The sequence below is a fragment of the Vanessa atalanta genome, chromosome 3 (genome assembly GCF_905147765.1).
Source record: "Vanessa atalanta chromosome 3, ilVanAtal1.2, whole genome shotgun sequence".
Taxonomy (NCBI): Eukaryota; Metazoa; Arthropoda; class Insecta; order Lepidoptera; family Nymphalidae; genus Vanessa; species Vanessa atalanta.
Genome location: NC_061873.1, coordinates 2,319,587 through 2,339,088, shown reverse-complemented (window position 1 = coordinate 2,339,088; position 19,502 = coordinate 2,319,587). Strand labels below are relative to the sequence as shown.

General features: G+C 35.4%; 1 protein-coding gene across 1 annotated transcript; it reads right to left on the bottom strand.

Moving 5' to 3' along the window:
- Positions 1–3,159: 3,159 nt before the first annotated feature.
- LOC125076832 (tyrosine-protein phosphatase non-receptor type 23) lies at positions 3,160–19,170 on the bottom strand. Its single transcript, XM_047688533.1, has 21 exons — positions 18,989–19,170; positions 18,708–18,910; positions 18,136–18,458; positions 17,767–17,940; positions 17,219–17,505; positions 16,754–16,944; positions 15,392–15,536; positions 15,008–15,239; positions 14,596–14,795; positions 14,109–14,241; positions 13,688–13,855; positions 13,398–13,556; positions 13,203–13,289; positions 11,305–13,134; positions 10,633–11,162; positions 9,437–9,580; positions 9,007–9,135; positions 5,424–5,605; positions 4,614–4,810; positions 4,136–4,258; positions 3,160–3,877 (listed from the first exon to the last, which is right to left on the bottom strand). The coding sequence occupies exons 1-21, from the start codon at positions 19,073–19,075 to the stop codon at positions 3,639–3,641; spliced, it is 5,763 nt and encodes a 1,920-aa protein (XP_047544489.1). The 5' UTR covers positions 19,076–19,170; the 3' UTR covers positions 3,160–3,638.
- Between the last annotated feature and the right edge of the window lie 332 nt (positions 19,171–19,502).

The following is a 19,502-nucleotide window of genomic DNA, read 5'->3' as shown; positions in this document are numbered from 1 at the left end:
AACAATTTCAAAATTTCCATTCTATTTTTAGATTTTAATGCCTTTTTATCTATTGACTATCCAATCTTGTAAATTACAATCAATGTAAGAACAAAAAATAATTATCTATACAACGTCGTAATCATAATTAAACACTGGGTCTAGGGCTGGTTAGTGCCCCCGGGTTTAACCAATCATTTTAGGCTTTTAACGGAACAATATTTACATCACCTGTTTGTCCGGCTTTGGTTGTGTTTTTGGTAATTATAAGCGGCTTTCAAGGCATAATTTCAGGCATAACCTGTACCTGATCCCCTTGAAAAAAATCAGTATGTTTTTTGCGTAATTTCCATTTCTAGGAGCGCCAAGCTTCACATTTTTCTACGCCGCAGAGTTTTAGAAGAAATATATATATTTATAATATATAATAAAAAATAATAATAATTGTTTGTATGTACATATGACTAACAAACATGACCTTAATCTATCGTTCTTCCAAAAAACAAAATGACACACTTCAGTACCAAACCTTCAGATGCAAAATGCACATGCTCTAAGATAACGTCTGAATATAATAAGAACAAACAGTTAGGGATTCATGATAATTTTAGACGTCTTATTTATATATTTGAAATAAAAATGTCAGTCGCTCTCAAATCTGAGACTTTTCAAGTACAATTTTTGAGAAACAACATATAAAAATTTTTGACATTACAGATATATTCATATTATTTTTATTTATATTACTCTGACCATTTATTCATAGTTACCAAATAAGAAAAACTTAAAATTAACGTTAACCTTCCTATATACGAAACTATACGAGTAGTCTATAACTTATATTTTTTACTGCTATAGGTATATTAAAATGATAGTTTACCTTTAATTTTGTTAAAAGTAAAAACAAAATTACGTCAGGTTGTACTTAGATGTCGTTCTGTCCCGCATAAGTAGGTTATGTCGTTAATAAACTAAGCTGTAATAGAGCGATAGAAACCAAGACAACTTACCGATATATTCCTTAAAAATTGCAGCCACATACAACGGTTAAAATGACAACTAAAATTGTAACTTATTACAAACTAATTCTCGCTTAACCTCGTAAAATAACCTGGATCAGTTGGTCACTACTCGCTACAACTGAAGTGAAACGCAATTATGCAATTCTTATCACTAATAAATTAGAAATTATTAGTTTTTAAGTTACTTAACTAACAATGTTAATGTTTTAATAAAGATCGAAAATTGAAACGAAAAAAACAAGAAATTAACAACTAAAACTAACAAGTAGAAGCCGAGAAAACAATTCAGTCAAAAAGAGCATACATTGTAATAATATTTTAATAATTTAGTTTTGTGTAAGCATATTTTTGTGTCGATGTAAATTATTGATTGATTTTGAAAGGTCATCTTAATTAAGTCTTACATATTAATTATATGATATTTATTGTCATCGGTTGTAAAATATTAGCTATTGCTTGTTTCTCTGTAATTTAAACTCTAAAATTTAATGACAATCTGTGTAATTTTAGTATTTTAGAATATAAATTGTGACACAATATAGGTATTCTTGTAAAAGAACTTTTTTTTTTTATTACAAAAATATTAAATTTGAAGTATTCTTGGCATGGAATTAAGTCCTTAACTAAATTTTTAAGAATGGAGGTGGTCCAATTAGTACTTGTGCACCGAAAATTGGAGGTTCAAAGGTACATATTGCAAATTTTTAATATTTTTTTTTATATTTGTTTACTTAATATTATTTAATTTCATAGCCTCAGTTACGAGTACTGGATAATACCCGGGCTAGACACCACCCATTTATCAGTTATTCTATATTTATATCCAAATTATTTTTATTCTGAAATAAAAATACTTTGTATTACTGTTTCACTTTAAAAAGCAAGTACCCTGCACTCAAAGCAAAGAACTGCACTCGGAATTATGAGTTCATTCAATATTTATTGTTATTAATATCAAGTATATTTTGCTAATTATGCATAGCATTTTAACCAATCACTTAATAAAAGCTACTTTATTGAATAAATTAGTGCGCCCGGGACGCACCATCACCAGCGGTGTTTGTCAGATTCGCTTATCCGGAACGTGAAACTAAATACGATTAGTTAATCGTATTTAGTTATAGTGATAACAGTTGCTATTACAAATATTTCTAGAATATCAACTACTTGTATCCATTAAATTCATTGATACAATTTATGTACAGATAAAATAGTAAACTTGGAACTATATTCATTGATTTCTTTTATTATTTACTAAGGAACCGCCTCGACTTCGAATGAGTTTAATAATCAAGAAAATGATATAATGTACTTAAATACAATTTATACCCTATTGCACTTTACAGAAACATATAAACATATGTATATATATAAGAATTATTTAACTTTATAGAATAAGTCTATATCTAAGTATAGTACAGGTTAAAAATAAACAAACATAAAAAGAAACAAAAATTTATGGCATTAGCTATTATTTGGGTTAAGTGCTTGAAAAAATAATAACAAAACATTTGGTTTCCAATATTTATTTAAAGTACATAATAACATACCAGTCTCTAGAGAAATCTTAAAATGTTATCTTACATTCAGCCGAATACATTAATACAGATTAAAAATCGATCGTATATTTAATTTGAATTATACATTATAATTTATTACAGTACAGTAAAAATATTGATACGTTATAATAATAAATGTTTTTTTCTAACTAAGGAGTGATCGAGAATAAATGAAAGATACACATACGGGTTTTTATTGGCGAATTACCATAAACACCCGAGAGTCACAATCTGCGTCACATTATTTAATTTCAATGATTGGTTATTAAAAAAAAATAGATTCTAATTTTAAATAAGGAATGTTCTGAATATAATTAATGAAAACCTACGTGACAAATTATTACAATTAGGTTTAAGCAACATACACATTACTGGTTGGTGAGTCTTTATCGTCATTTCTGGTTGCAACCTTCCGTATTCATTTCTACGAACATGTTTTAATTTGGAATCGGTTTTGAGTCGAAACGAAACGAAAAACATCCACAATTGTGTTAATTAAGTAAAATTATATGTTTTAATAATAATAATTTGTAGATGTATTCGCTAAATATATATTTTATATTTATAAAATAGGGCCATGTCGGTCTGTTCCCTTTATAATATTATAATATTTTAAGAAGTCTTATACATTCCTTGTTAAAACGTCATTGACCGCATATCATTTTTTTTTTATAATCTTTTTGTTTTATACAATTTTTAATAACAACTTTATTTTAAATAAATATCCTCCTGAGTTTGAAATATATGTGAGACATTCGTAACTTTATACAACAATACATCAACATGTTTTAAAAGCAGCTTAAAGAATTATAAAAACAAGAGCAGGGTACGTAAGTCAAAAAAAAAAATTCTAACCACTTATGACATAATTTTTATAATAATAAAATAATACTTAATTATACTAATTTCAGTGTTATAGTAATATCCTATAATTTTTTTACATCCTCACTCTGTTTTAGTACCAAAAATTCTAAATTCAATAGTAACCGACAATCCATCAGGAAACAAGATCCAGCTAGCAAAATGGAGTGAGACCGGGTTTTTACGTCAGCGAGGAAATTAAATATCCTGAAATTGTCTACTTTTTCTTCAAACTCCACAGCGGATCCAAAAAGTTTAATGGATCCTTCATATCACCGCTCTTAAGCCCTGGAGCTTGACGCATTTCTTCAAACGACTCACGTGAAAACTTGGCTTTGTTCGTCGAAGTGGACGACGCAGTCGCCGATACTGTTGGGGAGGGGGGCAGAACTGAAGGTGGTAGTACTGAAGCTCCGCTGGCTAGGGATACAGCTTCACCGTTGAACATTGTAGTACCTTATGTGGAATAATGTCAGGATTATTAATAATTAGTGGATAAAAAACCATCCAAGCTTTCTTACGTTGTTTTTTGTAATCGCCGAACAAAAATGAATTATAAGTACATTATCAAAGTACATGAAAACTCAGTAGCACTGTTCTGGATTTCACGCCCACGATCTCTAATAAAGTTTTACCCACCTTAGTAGCTAAGCGTTATAAATGAAATTACTAAGTATTAAACTCAAAAAAGGGTATTTTACGACAAAGACTTACCCGAACACAGAACGCCTTGCGCGTAAAACAAAACGGTCCTGTACGCATCCGCCAGGTACTTGGTATCTTCTAACACGTTCGTTCGATGCTTGTATAAGTTCACACAGCCCGCGTCTAGCATATCTGTGAACGAGGACAATCATATCAAAATATGTTTTTATTTAATATCAACAAATAGACGAACGTCCGGAAGGAACCGTCTGACGGTAGATTGTATTTTAGAAAAATGGTCCAATAATATTTAATATTGTTGGAGTTCAGGAGTTCAAAGGGTGAGCCAGACAGTCAATCTAAAGGCTAAAAGACATCATAGTTACCTAGGTTGGTGGCGCATTGAAGATTTGCGAGACCACTAGTATTTCTTTCAGTACCTATATCTATGGACGGTAATGACCACTCATACTGCCTACCATGAATCGCTTAATCGATCGTTACTGGTAGAGTAATGAGAGAATGGCCCAGCCAGGGGGTCGCTCACCGCACAGCCGCAGCTGGCCGGCGCGCAGCTGGCACAGCGCCAGCACGAGCAGCGCCAGCAGCGCGCTGCGGCCCGCCCCGCGCGCGCACTGCAGCGCGGCGCCGCACGGACGCGCGCCCGCCGCGCCCCCCGCGCCCGCCGCGCCCGCCGCGCCCAGCACGCGGTCCGCCAGCAGCACCAGCGGGGAGCACGCGATCCTGCCGGCGAGATTACATTATATCTGTGGCATTTATTTTGTTCTTTGGTCTAATAGAGATCCCGAGGTTCTGGGATCAAACCCCAGGTCTGGCCACTAAAAAGTTACTGGGATTTTCTATCGAATAATTTCCAGTAACGGCCCGAAGTTGACGGGTGTGCGATCCCATGCACCGGAAATGCCACTTTCCGGTCGTGTCGGATTTGCCGTCCCATCGGATCTTGAGAATGTCGGAATTGACGGGTGACGGTGTGCAACCACAAGTGCACTCTGCAGCTGTGTTTGCAACCACCCTTGTGCACTATCCTACTATTGTATAAGATATCCTGCGTCTCCATACGGCTGGTCTCCATCATGAGATTGGCCGGCGCGAACGAAATCGGACGGACGACATCATCTGTGTCGTAGATCAGCTATTAGCTAACGATCAAGGATTTGGGCTTACATTTAGTAATTAAAAAAAAACACATTCTTATTAAACCCTTTTTTTTTCGATTTCGATTAGGTTTGATAAAATGAATATACAATTCATAAAAATCGGCATCCTAGAACAATAGACATTTTTACATCCGGAAACCCCAAAATGTAGCAAGAAGCCATAAAATATAACTTACTTTGCCGGGAAAACGTTGATCTGGTAATGCGTGACCTTCGCTACGTTCTTTCCTTGAGCTATAGTCAATTGCCTCTCAGTCCAGTGTACGGTGCAGGTAACCTCTTCTAAGGTGACGCGAAGACCGTCCGAGAGGTCTATGGATTGACCCTTTGCCGTGGGCCAATAAGCGTTGCCTTGCATCTGTGTGAAAAATATCTTTTTTCATTATACGTAATTTGCAATTTCATTTGAACTAATTATATGCGTGAAAGAGTTGTCAAGTTCATAATTCAATACTAACTGATCTGTTAGATTAGAAATCATAGATTCTTGCTTTTGTTTACTCAATGCTAAAGCAATCTTACGATATATTGTTTGTTCAAGGAAGCCATTGGATTATTCTAGCTAGCTTTTACGGAATTAGAGTACATCACACACAGAATGGTAAAATAAAGCACAGTAGTATTTAAATCTCTTAAAAACTAAATTTCAAGTAAGAGCTGTTATGGGGTGGAGGTATAAAACTCTTTAAGTGACCATCTAAGCACATTAAAAACAGATAAGACGATAATCTTAACCGGTGATATAAACATAAATCTAATTCCTAAATTAACAGAGCACTCCTATGAACGTACAAACAGATTAGGCTACCTAAGCATGCTGGCTATGTATGGACTATTACCTGGGCACACATTACCGACTAGGGATAGTAGCTGTTTAGATCATTTTATTTTAAAAATTAATAAGAAAATAATTACTGCACACATAGCTGTTCTAAATACCAGCGTTACAGACCACTCTATGATTTTTCTACAATTAAAAAAACTTAAATATAAATCTTCCACTCCACCCACTAAAACGATAATTGATTTTAAGGAATAACTGAACAGTCTCACGAGAAAGAATCTACCGAGCTTGCTTTTATCTAATAACCCAAATATTATAATTAACACATTGATTAGAGAAATTAAAGATTCAATACAAGAAAATACTAAAGTTGTAAATATTCCTAGAGATAAACGTCCTATTAAACCATGGATTACTCCTGGTATTTTAAGGTGCATTAAAAACAGAAACAAAATGCAACAAAGATTGAAGTCTAATTCAAATAATGACATATTAAAAATTACCTATATCGCAACTTTTGTAATAACCTCATCAAAAAATTAAAGAGAGACTATGATAGAGATCAGTTAATTAAGTCTTCTAAAAATTCTAAAATGCTGTGGAATAACATTAAAGGCATAGCCAACTTGACTAACTCGAAGGTTGATAATTCTAATTTATTAAACATAAAACATTCCCCGGATGCATCGGTTAACCATATAAATAGCTATTTCGCAAATATAGGAAAAAATCTTGCGGAGGAATTAGCTGTGCGTAATAATGACAAGCAACAATACGGTTGTACTTTTAATACATCTCGCTCCCAAACATCATCCTTTGCCTTGATGGAAACTTTTAAAGAAGAAGTAAGCGATGCACTTATGAGCCTTAAGTCTGACAGTGCTCCTGGCTGGGACAATATAACAACAAAATTTTTAAAATTAGCCAAGGACGAGATTGTACCTATACTTTGTCACTTACTTAACTTGTGTTTCTATAAAGGTATTTTTCCATCATCTCTAAAACGGGCCATTATTACTCCAGTGCACAAGGGTGGAGACAGATATGATGTGAATAACTATAGGCCGATATCAGTATTGCCTGCGATATCGAAAATTTTTGAAAAATTGTTAAACAGACGATTAATAAATTATCTGAACAAGTTTGGGCTTATATCTAATTCACAATTCGGATTTAGACATGGTAAATCTACGGAAGATGCTGTAGCTGGTCTATGTTCTCTACTTGTCGATCAATTAGACAAAAAACAAAAATGTCTATGTGTATTCTTAGATTTAAAAAAGGCCTTTGACACTGTTTCTGTCCCCATCCTTGTTCACTGGTGGAATGGCATTAGAGGTACTCCATTAAAACTTTTTTCAGATTATTTAACGGATCGACAACAGATGGTAAGGATAGGACAGTACATCAGTAAAGAAACAACAATATCGTACGGCGTTCCGCAAGGCAGCATTTTAGGACCGACCCTATTCTTGTTGTATATTAATGATTTATGTAACTTAGAACTACAGAACGGGCGGGTTTTCTGCTATGCTGATGACACAGCCATAGTGTTTACCGGAAATTCCTGGGATGAAGTTAAAAAACGTAGTGAACTGGATCTTGCCAAAATAGCTTATTGGCTAAAAAATAATCTGCTTACACTAAATGCTAATAAAACAAATTATATCTGTTTTTCCATAAAAAACAACATGCAGCCAAAACCAGATTTCTCCATTAAAATCCATTCTTGTGGATTCACAGACACGGTAAACTGTTCTTGTCCAGTAATTAATAAGGTCCCTTATACTAAATATCTTGGAATCACTATTGACCAAAGATTATCCTGGCATTTCCAGATTGAACAGGTAGCTGGCAGAGTGAGAAAATTAACATATATTTTTAAAATCTTGAGGCATGTTGCCTCGGCTGAGTTGTTGTCTAAAATATATCTAGCATTGGCGCAATCCATTATAACATATTGCATACCAATATGGGGAGGAGCAGTAAAATCCAAATTTATTGAGATTGAAAGGTCACAGCGAAATTTATTAAAAGTAATGAATTATAAGACATATAGATTTCCTACCATCGAGTTATACAAAGTATGTAACGTTCTAACTGTTCGACAGCTCTATGTGCTAAGGTCAATATTATCATTACATAAAACAATCAATTACGTTCCAACTACCTCTAACAAAAGAAGAAATATGTTCAACATTCCGACGTTGCCCACAAACACAGCTTTTGCACGGAAGCAAAACTCGAAAACTTCAATCCATTTGTATAATAAAATAAATAAAAAACTAAATTTCTACCCGTTGAAATACTTCGAGTGTAAAAAACTTTTAACTAATTGGTTGAGAGAACTTACCTATGATGAGACCGAAGCCCTGCTTTGAGTGCACACTCACACACACTCAAACACACACACACACACACACACACACACACACACACACACACACACACACACACACACACACACACACACACACACACACACACACACACACACACACACAAATAGCTACATACAAACATACATATAGATATAGTTGTTCCTAAATAATCATTTATTTTTTCATTTTCTTTATTTTGAATTGTTAAACTGTTAAGTAAGAGCTGAATGTATTTTTGATATGGAAGAGCGAGATCTCCTGATACAGGTATTTTGATACTTACTAGGAGATCTCAAAACCACTTGTAACTAGCTCATTAAGAAACGAAATAAAGATTATTATTATTATTATTATATTATTAAAACTACAAGGCTACGTCTGACGATCAGACTAAACTAATGGAGAGAGATTGAAAAAGAGACCAAAATGTGACTATGTACTTTCGCAGGGTCCCAAAATAATACCTATTTACAAGCCACATCAAAATCAATGTAATTTTAAACAAATAACACGTTTAATCTGACAACGAGCGATTATCATAAACGTATTGTAGCATTTAAGCTACTTTGAGTTCACTATATACACTTCACGCACCTCGATTTCACTGAGCAAGCAGACGATGCAGGCTATCTTATTTTCCAGCATGGCTTTCCAGAAGACCTTGTACTCGTGCTCTTCGGGGCACTTTGCTATCACCAATGGAATGCACCATGAGGCAAGTTGCTGTATAAAATAAAATTAAAATGTTAATATTCATTAATTTAACGTTTTTGGATCTTCAGGTGTTATAAGACTAATAATAATTAGTGTTACAATTATTGTAAGGTTTAAAAAAAACAACTCAAGCAAAAAACATTTAAGCATTAAGAATTTAATTGGTGTTAATTATTAAACTTACATTTAAAATATTGAAACTTCAATAACATGAAAATTCATATCGAGTATTACGAAATTTGTCCCTTATATAATCATTATTTTAATGTTTGAGAGTAGACGAGACAAACAGAATACATATTAAACGTACCTTGTAATACGAAGCGTTGATATAAGCATCCGGATCAGACTTCAAAGTTAACCTGGAGTCGTCATAAGGTACTACTTCAGTCACTATGTTTCCTCTGGTATGCTGCATCGCTATTGACTTTGATCTACTCATATTTTCTTTTGCCTAAAATAATAGTCACTTATATTTATGTACATATTACATAAATATAAAGATAACTTTTTTTTTATGAAATACTTTTCTGTAGTTTTGTATTAATTAGAAACCTGGTGGTAAGGCTTAGTGCCAGCACGTTTGGGTAAGTGCATCATCAGATAATCTACTACCAAACAGCAACGCTTAGCATTGTTATATATGTGTATATATATATATTTTTTTTTATGGCATTGGTTGGCGGACTAGCATATGGGCCACCTGATGGTAAGTGGTCACCACCGCCCATAGACAAAGCCGCTGTAAGAAATATTAACCATTCCTTACATCACCTATGCGCCACCAACCTTGGGAACTAAGATGTTATGTCCCTTGTGCCTGTGATTACACTGGCTCATTCACCCTTCTAACCGGAATACAACAATACAGTGTACTGTTATTTGGCGGTAGAATATCTGATGAGTGGGTGGTACCTACCCAGACGGGCTTGCACAAAGCCCTACTACCATATGTTATAAATTTTCTGGTTTGAAAGGTGAATGAGCTTGAAATTGAAATGTGAACTACAGGCACAAGGGACCCAACATCTTAGTTCCCAAGATTGGTGGCGCATTGGCAATGTGAGGAATGGAAAACATTTCTTACAGCACGAATATCTATGATTGGTGGTGACCACTTACCAACAGGCACACATAATAAAAAAAAAAGATAAATACGTATAGATTTTTATGATGTCATTTCAGCGTCTAACGCGTGAGAGGTGTAAACAAACATGTTCTATTTAAAAAGTCACCATGCCATAGGACTAAATCTTAGATGACATTTTACCCTAAGATATAAAATTCACCCATTTAATGTAAAAAAAAAAACCAACAATGTTGACGAAATTACTTGCAACGCGTTTAATTTATAACAAGACTTAACATGCATAAGGATATAAAAACCATAAACACCATGATAAAGTCGTTAGCACGCGAACGAAAAAGCATAATATTATATATATTATATTTTATATTTGATAAAATACTTAAACATATGATGTAATGTAGCAACATTTGTTATACCTGCACGTCTTGAAAGGATTTCCATTTCGAATCTAAAACAGTTATCCCAGCAGCGGTTTTATTGGTCAACGAATCGGTAAGCTTTTGTAAATTCTTCACCTCCTGCGTGAATTGATTTAGCAAACTCGGATCTGAAAATATATCCCTTTTCTCCGGCCTCTCTATCTCCTCTTCCTTAGGCACTTGTTTCACAACAGGCTCAAGTTTAGTCGTAACGTTTGGCTTAAATATGGCTCTTTCTGATATCTGGGGCACCTTAATCTCGGGCATAAGCGGTTTTTGTTCAACGGTAAAATCTATTTCGGATAAAAGATCGAAAGTTGTCAATTCGGGCTTTCGGTCCTCTGCCTCACGATCCTCGGAAACTGGACTTGTTTCTGGGATTTTATTTGGAGCACTTTCTACGGGTGGAGTTTCGTTTGTTGATGCAACTGTTTTGCTTTGAGCGGTAGACTCAATTGGCTGATAATTTTGATTGGATACCTCATTCGGGTCAGTTTGTTCGATGACATTTTCTTTTGTTGTTGAAACTGAAAAGGAAGAAAATAAATAAAAATCTCGTATCTTTTTAATTCATTTATTCCCAAAAAGTTTACAATATCTAACTACGAAATTGACTACATAAACATTTAACAGAGTACATTGAATAAAGTATATTTTACAAATTCTTACCTTGATTGTTAGTAAATGTAACACTTGTATCCTGAGCTTGGCCGGATTGCATGTAGGTCGAATTATTCATATTGGCACAGTAGTTTGTGGTCACTTCAATCGTTTGAGTTGAGTTAACGAATTCGTTTGCTTGATTTGTAGCGGTCAGGTAGCCGTAAGGTAAATTGAAGTACGTTTGCGGATTATTTCCATCGGCTGAAGGCATTTGAGGAGTCTCAGACGGGGACTGTACAGTATTGCAAGCTCCAGCATTCGTGTACATTCCTGGATTAGCCCAATTTACATCTTTTTCCACTGTCTGAAGGTTTACATTAGCTTCTCCATAATTTGTATATGTATTTTGTGACCCATAATTATAATCGTAACCACCCGACGTAGCGTTAAAAGTGTAACCAGGGTGGTTCTGATACTGTCCATAATTTACGTTATTTTGTTCACTGTACTGTGTACTAGTTGGCTGGTAGTTTGGATCAGCGACATAATTCATTGGCATATTATAATTTTGATATTTAGGTATATTTGACGACAAAGCTTCTCCAGTTACGTGTGATTTTATCGGTTTATCTAGTGCGTCCATTTGAGAAAAGTTTGTATCGGCATAGCTCGTCGGTTCGTTTGGAACACCGTATGTTTGTCCTACTCCGAAATTTGGTACATTCATATTAGTCACAGCCGTTACAGGTTTCTCCGCATTAGTATATACGTAACCCTGAGACATATTAGCGTTTGTAGATGAGTACGCATACTGTTGATCGGAATATCCAGAAGCAACCGGCATAGATCCCATAGAATTCGGCATGGATGCCGGATTCAAAGTGTTTGGCATAGAATGCGGAATATTTTGCATCGGATTGGCGTAATTCATTGTACCAGCTGGTGCGTTAGGAAAAGTATTTGATACATTTGGCATAGCATTAGATGTATTTGGCATAGTATTAGACATGTTAGGCATAGTATTAGACATGTTTGGCAATGCATTTGACATGTTTGGCATAGCATTAGACATGTTTGTCATTGTATTAGACACGTTTGGTATAGAGTATTGTGTGTTTGGGTTCGTAATATTTTGCATTTGATTTGAACTATTGGGAACAGAATATGGTACGTTAGGTTGTTGATTTGCCACATTCATGTTAGTATTAGGCATAGTTTGGCCATATTGTGGCATTTGTTCAGTATATGGGTAGTTCATACTGTTTCCGGTCGGCAATGGTGAATCTACCATATTAGTATTGGAATTATGTCCAGCGTTACTGTACGTAGCCATATTTGGCGTCAACGATTGTGGATATTGAACGCTGTAGTGCGTTTGCGAATATTCGCCGCCGTAATTACTGGTAGGCTCCGCTTTCGGAGCAGAGACCTGCATTGCAGCAAAACTCGCGTTGAAATCTTGATTGACTTGGTTATACTGAGCTGCGTTGGGATCAAATGTAGATTCCATTTGGTTGGTCATGTAGGGATCGTTGTACACATTGTATTGGTTTGTATTTTGATTAACGTTAACTTGATTCATATTGTTATACGCAGCTGAACTTTGCGAGTCAGTGACAGCTGTGCCGTTGTTATGTGTCGCGGAGTAGCATGGGTTTGTATATGTTTGAGGATCAGGCATCTGTGTTGAATATTGAGGTGGAGTATACGGAGAATAGCTGTAATTCTCGTCTGGCTTGCTAAATTTCGCCATCTGGTAAGCGTAATTAGCCGAATAAGGATCGTTTTCAGCAGGCATGTATGGTTGGTACTGTCGTGCATAAGGGTTCGGAACGTTTTGCATCCCTTGTGGCATAACTACGCCATCGGGTAGGTTCGGTTGTGTTATTTCTGTTGCTGTAACAAAATAGTATTTATGTATTTATGGAAACCACTACGCTTTCTTTACTTAAAATAACACCTACCTTCTGATCCCACAGGCGTCGGCCGAACCGATGTCGGGTAAATCGTCTCCGGATAATATGACTCACTAGGTATTGATTCAGTTTGAGCTGAAAATTGGTTATTCACAAATTCAGTTTTAGTAGACTATATTTGTTTCGGACAAATTGTATTCACAAGGTTAAACAAAACATGCTCTAGTCACATAAAGGACTCACGTTGGGGCGCCGCTGGCTGTCGAGCGAGAGACCTGTTCTTCATGTACGGAAGATAGTCTTTCAGCTTCAAAGTCCCTCCGCTGCTCGGCGGAGGAACGGTATTAAGAACTTTCGCAGCATCGACGGGTTTAGCGGCGGCTGATGATACAGGCGTAGGAGCTATATAGAAACAATATAGGTAAAGATAAGTAAATTTTTAAAGCGTGACTCATAAGATGTCTTCTCGCACTAATCTCGGTGGTAGGGCTTTGTGCAAGCCCGCCAAACTATCCCATAAAAAACCTACTGACCCTTCTGCGCGGCGAGGATCTGCGCGCGCTCCTCGCGCTGCACCTGGCACACGCTGCGCAGGCGCGCCAGCAGCCCGCCCACGTTGTGTGCCAGCTTGCGGTAGAACTCCAGCCCCTTCTGCGACTTGCCCAGCAGCTCGGCGTGCGTGTCGTATGACGTCACCAGTGCTGGGGGAGACGAATCGCTATTGTTAGTGTAAAAGTTCCAATGTAAATATTGTGAGTGACTATTATCTTAGTTCCTTATGTGTACATACTAACATAATATTCATTTTTTCCTGCACAGTCTATATGCCAATAACTGTGTAGGTTGACTTTACGACACATTCACATACGACTTTTTACACTAGCAGCAGCGATATACGATTTAGTTTATCTCCAACGAAAATCTACTAAATAAGACAATATTTGACAATTTTACCGTTTATGAGTCCTTCCCTCTTCCTGAGCACGTCCGAGAGCAGCCGTCTGGAGTCCCCATATGAGGCGTACAGCGAGGTGAGCTTGTTGATTATGTTTTCTTGGGCAGCTAAGTTTTGCTCTATTATTTTAACCTATAGAAAGCGAACGCATCGCGTTAAACTTGGAATCGAACTTACTCCTTTTATTAATATATTATATTTTCTAATAAGTGTAGGTGACGTAGTCATCTTAAACCGACTTTAAAATAAGAATGTTTCCCAGTTTCCACCGTATCTCACCGACACAATATTTATACTTATATCAATTTTACTTTCAGGAAGGATATATAGTATATAATTCTATTTAGCTAACACAACTTTGTGTTTCAAATCAAAGAGGAGCTACCGAGTTCGACGGTTCCGGTTCTTCTCGGTAGAAACTTCATTCGGAACCGGCGGTGGATTAACTTTTAATGTAAAATGACGATTCAAAGGCAAAACAGTCACCTGCGGCGTGTGCTTGTCGATCTCGTGGCGGAAGATCTCGTCGAGCGGGTCGGAGCCGCGCGCCAGCAGCTGCGCCGTGACGTCATCGGCCGCCACGGCCGCGCGCAGCTGCTGCACGAGCGCGTCCCGCTGGCGCTGCATCTCGCGCGCCTTGCCCACCACGCGCCGCATCTCCGCCATCGCGTCGCGGTCCAGCCCCTCTGCGGACCGCACCACGCCTGATATCGCCGATATCGCTGCTCGACCGATGACACTGTCTGTTGCGCCTCATGCGACTTTTGGGTTTTTACTTTGGTGTGCCATGTGTACCGAATATATTAACTCTGCTTTACTGCTGTTTCTGCACGAATCGGTCGAGAGTCGAGAATGGAGTGGATTAAAGGAGTAGTCTTGAGTAGAATTAGTAACTCACCGATGTTCTCGATGCTGGGTATCTTGTTCTGCAGCACGTCGAGCGGCTGGGACAGCAGCTTCAGGTTAGCGATGTGAAGCGTCATCGCCTTGTGCAGGACCTGGTTGCTCTCGTTGGTGCGCGAGTGTGCCTCCTGGTACTTATGGTACTCGCGAGATATCTCGGTCTGCACGATCGAAGGGGGTCGAGGGCCCATTTGTTTTTGATATTCTTTTTCTTTCATCGTCTCTTCCTACAAAAATATAATTCTAACATAAATAACATGAAAAAATATGAAAAAAAAATTAAAGTATAATTCGAAATGAAAATCAGAATTATTTCCTTCATAACATTGACAGACTAACACAAGACTTTAATATTTTAATGTATTGTAATATATATTACCTGAATGAGTGATTTAATCTCATTAAGGGAATGCTCCACATCACTGATGATCTCGGCAAGACTGTTCATAGAGTCTACGAGAGTCTGGATAATATCAGTCTTGGCATTCATTGCAGCGCACCTATCGACAATTTCTTGAGGAATCCTGAATGATTTAGATATTGTATTAGTCGCCTCAAATTATGAATACTAACAAAGTATGAAACCAAAAACCGTAAATCGAAGGAGGAGGAGGATGCATAGAAGGATACGTTCCGATTAAATTTGTTAACAGTTACTTGTTGCTAGGGCTTTATGCAAGCTCCTCCGGTAACTACTAGCCGGTCATCAGGTGTTCTAACACCAAACAGCAATATTTAATATTTATGTGTTCCGGCTTGAAAGATGCAATGACAATGTGCAATGACATAAGGGTCATAACATTTTAGATCCTAAGATTGGTGGCGCATTGGCGATGTAAGATATAGTTAATATTTCTTATAGCGCCAATGTCTAAAGGCGGTGGCCACTAAACATCCAAATATTGTTAAAATTACTATATATTTTCATGTAATAAATATAATTTTGAATAAAAGCAAGGAAAACCGAAAAAAAGAACATAATATAATCAAAGGTTCCACTGAGGCAACAATATCAAAAGCATCAATTCGACAAAACATACAAAATATATATATATATATATATATATATATATATATATATCGTATGTTATTATGATATTGCCTCGTTAGTCTTTAAAAGTATATTTTAAAATGAGGTTATATACATTTATGCTCTAAAACTTATACAGCATGTCTCAGATATGACATCGATTCCTTTGTTTACGGTGAGTGACTGATAACGACAAAAATTTGATAACAATATTTTATTTTATGTTTTTTGTAAACGCTCAATTTACTGTTCATCCTTATTAGCTTAATTCTTTGTTTTCTTACAAAACAAGTTATTATTAATTAATTAATATTTTATGAGTAACCCAAATATTTATAGCCTGGTAATCTGTGGGAAATTAGGAGGATCACCTTCGTTGGCATATTAAAAGACACTTCTCATAATATCCTCCTAATTATTGTTATCGGCTAGGGGATCCATATTCTAGAGAGATTATAGATCTGTGTGAGAAATATTGCACAGCACACCAGTATGTGCACAGACATAATTCCCTCACTCTAATAATCCAATGGTAAGGGAAATTTAACACGACTCGTAACAGCTCTAGCAAAAGCTCTAGGTGCTCTCCGAGGTATACAAATGTAAACACTAGCAACTTCCAGACTATAGCTGATACTGAGACTTTCTATGCTCTACATCTATTTATCTAAAATATTTAAATAGTCAACAAATTATTAATTAATAGCTTACTTTTGATCAGAATCCATAACATCGAGTTGATCAAGCTGAAGAGAAGACATAAACTCTGTCAGTTCAGTGTTTTTAGCGTCAACTTGTGTAACCACATGTCGTAACAGCTTCGCTTTCTCCTCTGAGTACATTGAAGATGCTTCATGAGCCACCATTGGTACTAATCGGGAAAAAATATCTGGCCCTGATACCTTGATAGAAAAAAATAACTTTAAACTAAGTATATGAGCATTAAGAATACATTTTAAAACCTATGCAAAATATTATTAATAAGAAACTTATATTTAGTCCGCATACCATGTAGAACCAATCAATTTAGTATGTTAGATATTTTTGTCACCTAAGCTTAGCACTAAATGTGTATGAACAATTTTGAATCAATTATTTGGACGAAATGGGGAAAGTTTAATATTTATTTTATCTATAATTGTACAGTACAGTATTTAAAACATAATAAAAACCAACCTCGGGGTCATTGAAGTTGATAGCAACAGCGCTCACTAGGCATACTGGCTTGAGATCGGACAACATATCCTTTTCTGGCACTTCTTCGTGATAAATAAACTCATTTTCATTCTTAGCTGCTTTTCGTTTTCCCTCAACAACATCATTTGTAAATGTCAGTGCCTCCTGAGTTACTTGTACAGGTTCAATGTATTTTGCTAGCTTTCTTGCCTCACTGAGTCTATCAACAGCAAGCTGATAAAAGGCAACACGTTCCCCCATTTTCTGCTGTTCTTCAGCATGCATACCTATAGTAAATATAATGTATTCATGATCTACATAATGAAGTATATAAACTCCTTTTACAATAATTATTTACATAAAATGTCAAATATCACATTATTTGATTTAAAATATTGAAAAGCTTTTCATAGTATTTTAAGGTAAATATATTTTAATATTTATTATACAAAAGTAATAGGTATAACTAATAAACAGTAATTTATGTTGTGATTTACAATGTGTATAGGGCAGAGATAAAAAAAAAAATTATAAAATTCCATATTTACCTTGATATAATGTAACAACACATCCAATGTAATATAATTTAAAACTTAAATAACGATGCCAATAAATGTAAAGTTTTGTTCCAATTATCTCATGTATATTGTCCGTACCAGCTGAAGGACCCAATAGGGATAATGAATTTTTGTAAAAATACATTACTTGTGTAGCTACCGCACCTAAAATACATAATATAAAATAATATAAAAAGTAAAGTTTGACTTGAACTGTAATTTTTTCAAAACTTGTGATTAAATCAAAAAAGTAGCTCATAATGCTTGTAATTTTTTGTTTAGAATATAATTTAAATAAGATTAATTAATAATACAAAATTGAACTAGTTTTTTTTATGTTTTTATACTACAGGATTATACCTATAACACTAGGCTTCCTTGTGTCTTGTATGCTTTTATCGAGGATACACTCTTGAGCCTGAGCAAAGCAAATTTCTTGTAGCAATTTTAAGATATCAGAGGAAATATCAGCACCAGGTGGTTGGGAATACTGTTCTCTCAGTAATTGAAATGCCCAAGCAGCATGTTGATAGTGCTGGCATGCAGATTTGAGGCTATCAGCTGATGTTCTTGGCTCAGATGAACCAAGTTGGGTATGTAAAGCTCCAATGTTATACAATATGCAAGCCATTTCAAATTTTATATCTGCTAGAGAACAGCTCATGTTAGCATAAAGGTCTTTCCTAGAAACAATTTAATTATGTTAGTTTTATTTTAGTATAACAAATTAAAAATACCATATAAAATATTCTTGATAGGATTTGAATTGAATTGAAAAGATAACTATATAATAATAATAAATATTACAATACTGTAAATAGCGTTCTTCAATGATAAGTGGAATGAATCATAACAAATGCTGCAGTGACACTAACTAATTTGGTTGTAAAAAATCAATATCTGGGCCTAATTTAATTTGACTATCTAATTACCATGCGAATGTGCAGGCAACGGGTTGACCTTTAGCCATTGGAAAACGGCTTTGGATTGCTCTCAGCTGGCAAAAGTATCGAATAAGGGCACTAAGTCCTGCAGAGTCGAGAGTTGGTCTAACAGCCGTCGACCGCAGTCCTTCCAATTGGTGTATCTCATTTCCGTAGCTATCTGGATCCTCCCTGTATGCCTCCGCTATATACTGGATAAAAATAAACAACTTAGTAGACAAAGAAAACGAAAAGTAGGTGCATAAATAACTGAATATGCAGTCACTTACTTGTTTTAGTTTTGGTCCAAAATGCGTATTTTCTTGACTCACTTTTAACTCAAAGCTTATTAACGGTAATTTAGGAACAGCTTCCATTTTTATTCAAGTTTTTTACTGCTGTAATGTTTTCAATGTTGAAACAAATTTCATCATAAATTGGATTTCTTTAATAAAGTCCTGTCATTTTTTGTTTGGATATCATTTACATTAGACGTATAGATAAAGTGAAAGAAAATGTTGCAAGTTGCCACACAAATAACTTAAATGTTTATTTTAATAAAGGAAATATACACAATTATATACAATTCGTTTATCTTTTATCTCTTGTCTCTCTTATTCATTTTTAGGAATATTTATTAATACTGCAATAATTCAAAAAAGAAAATATTCATCTAAAATAATTGTAATTGATTTTCAAACTAAAAAGTAAATAACGATACCAGTGACTTGAATTCAATTCAAGATCTATTTATAGAAATAGTATTAAATTCATAAATTACAAGTCATTTATCTCATTGCCAAT

Coding starts and splice junctions, on each gene's coding strand:
- LOC125076832 (XM_047688533.1), bottom strand. CDS start 19,075: ATGGAAGCTGTTCCTAAATTACCGTTAATAAGCTTTGAGTTAAAAGTG. Junction 11,163..11,304: donor TACATTTACTAACAATCAAG/GTAAGAATTTGT, acceptor CTTCCTTTTCAG/TTTCAACAACAAAAGAAAAT. Junction 4,259..4,613: donor CGGCCAGCTGCGGCTGTGCG/GTGAGCGACCCC, acceptor CCTCGTTCACAG/ATATGCTAGACGCGGGCTGT.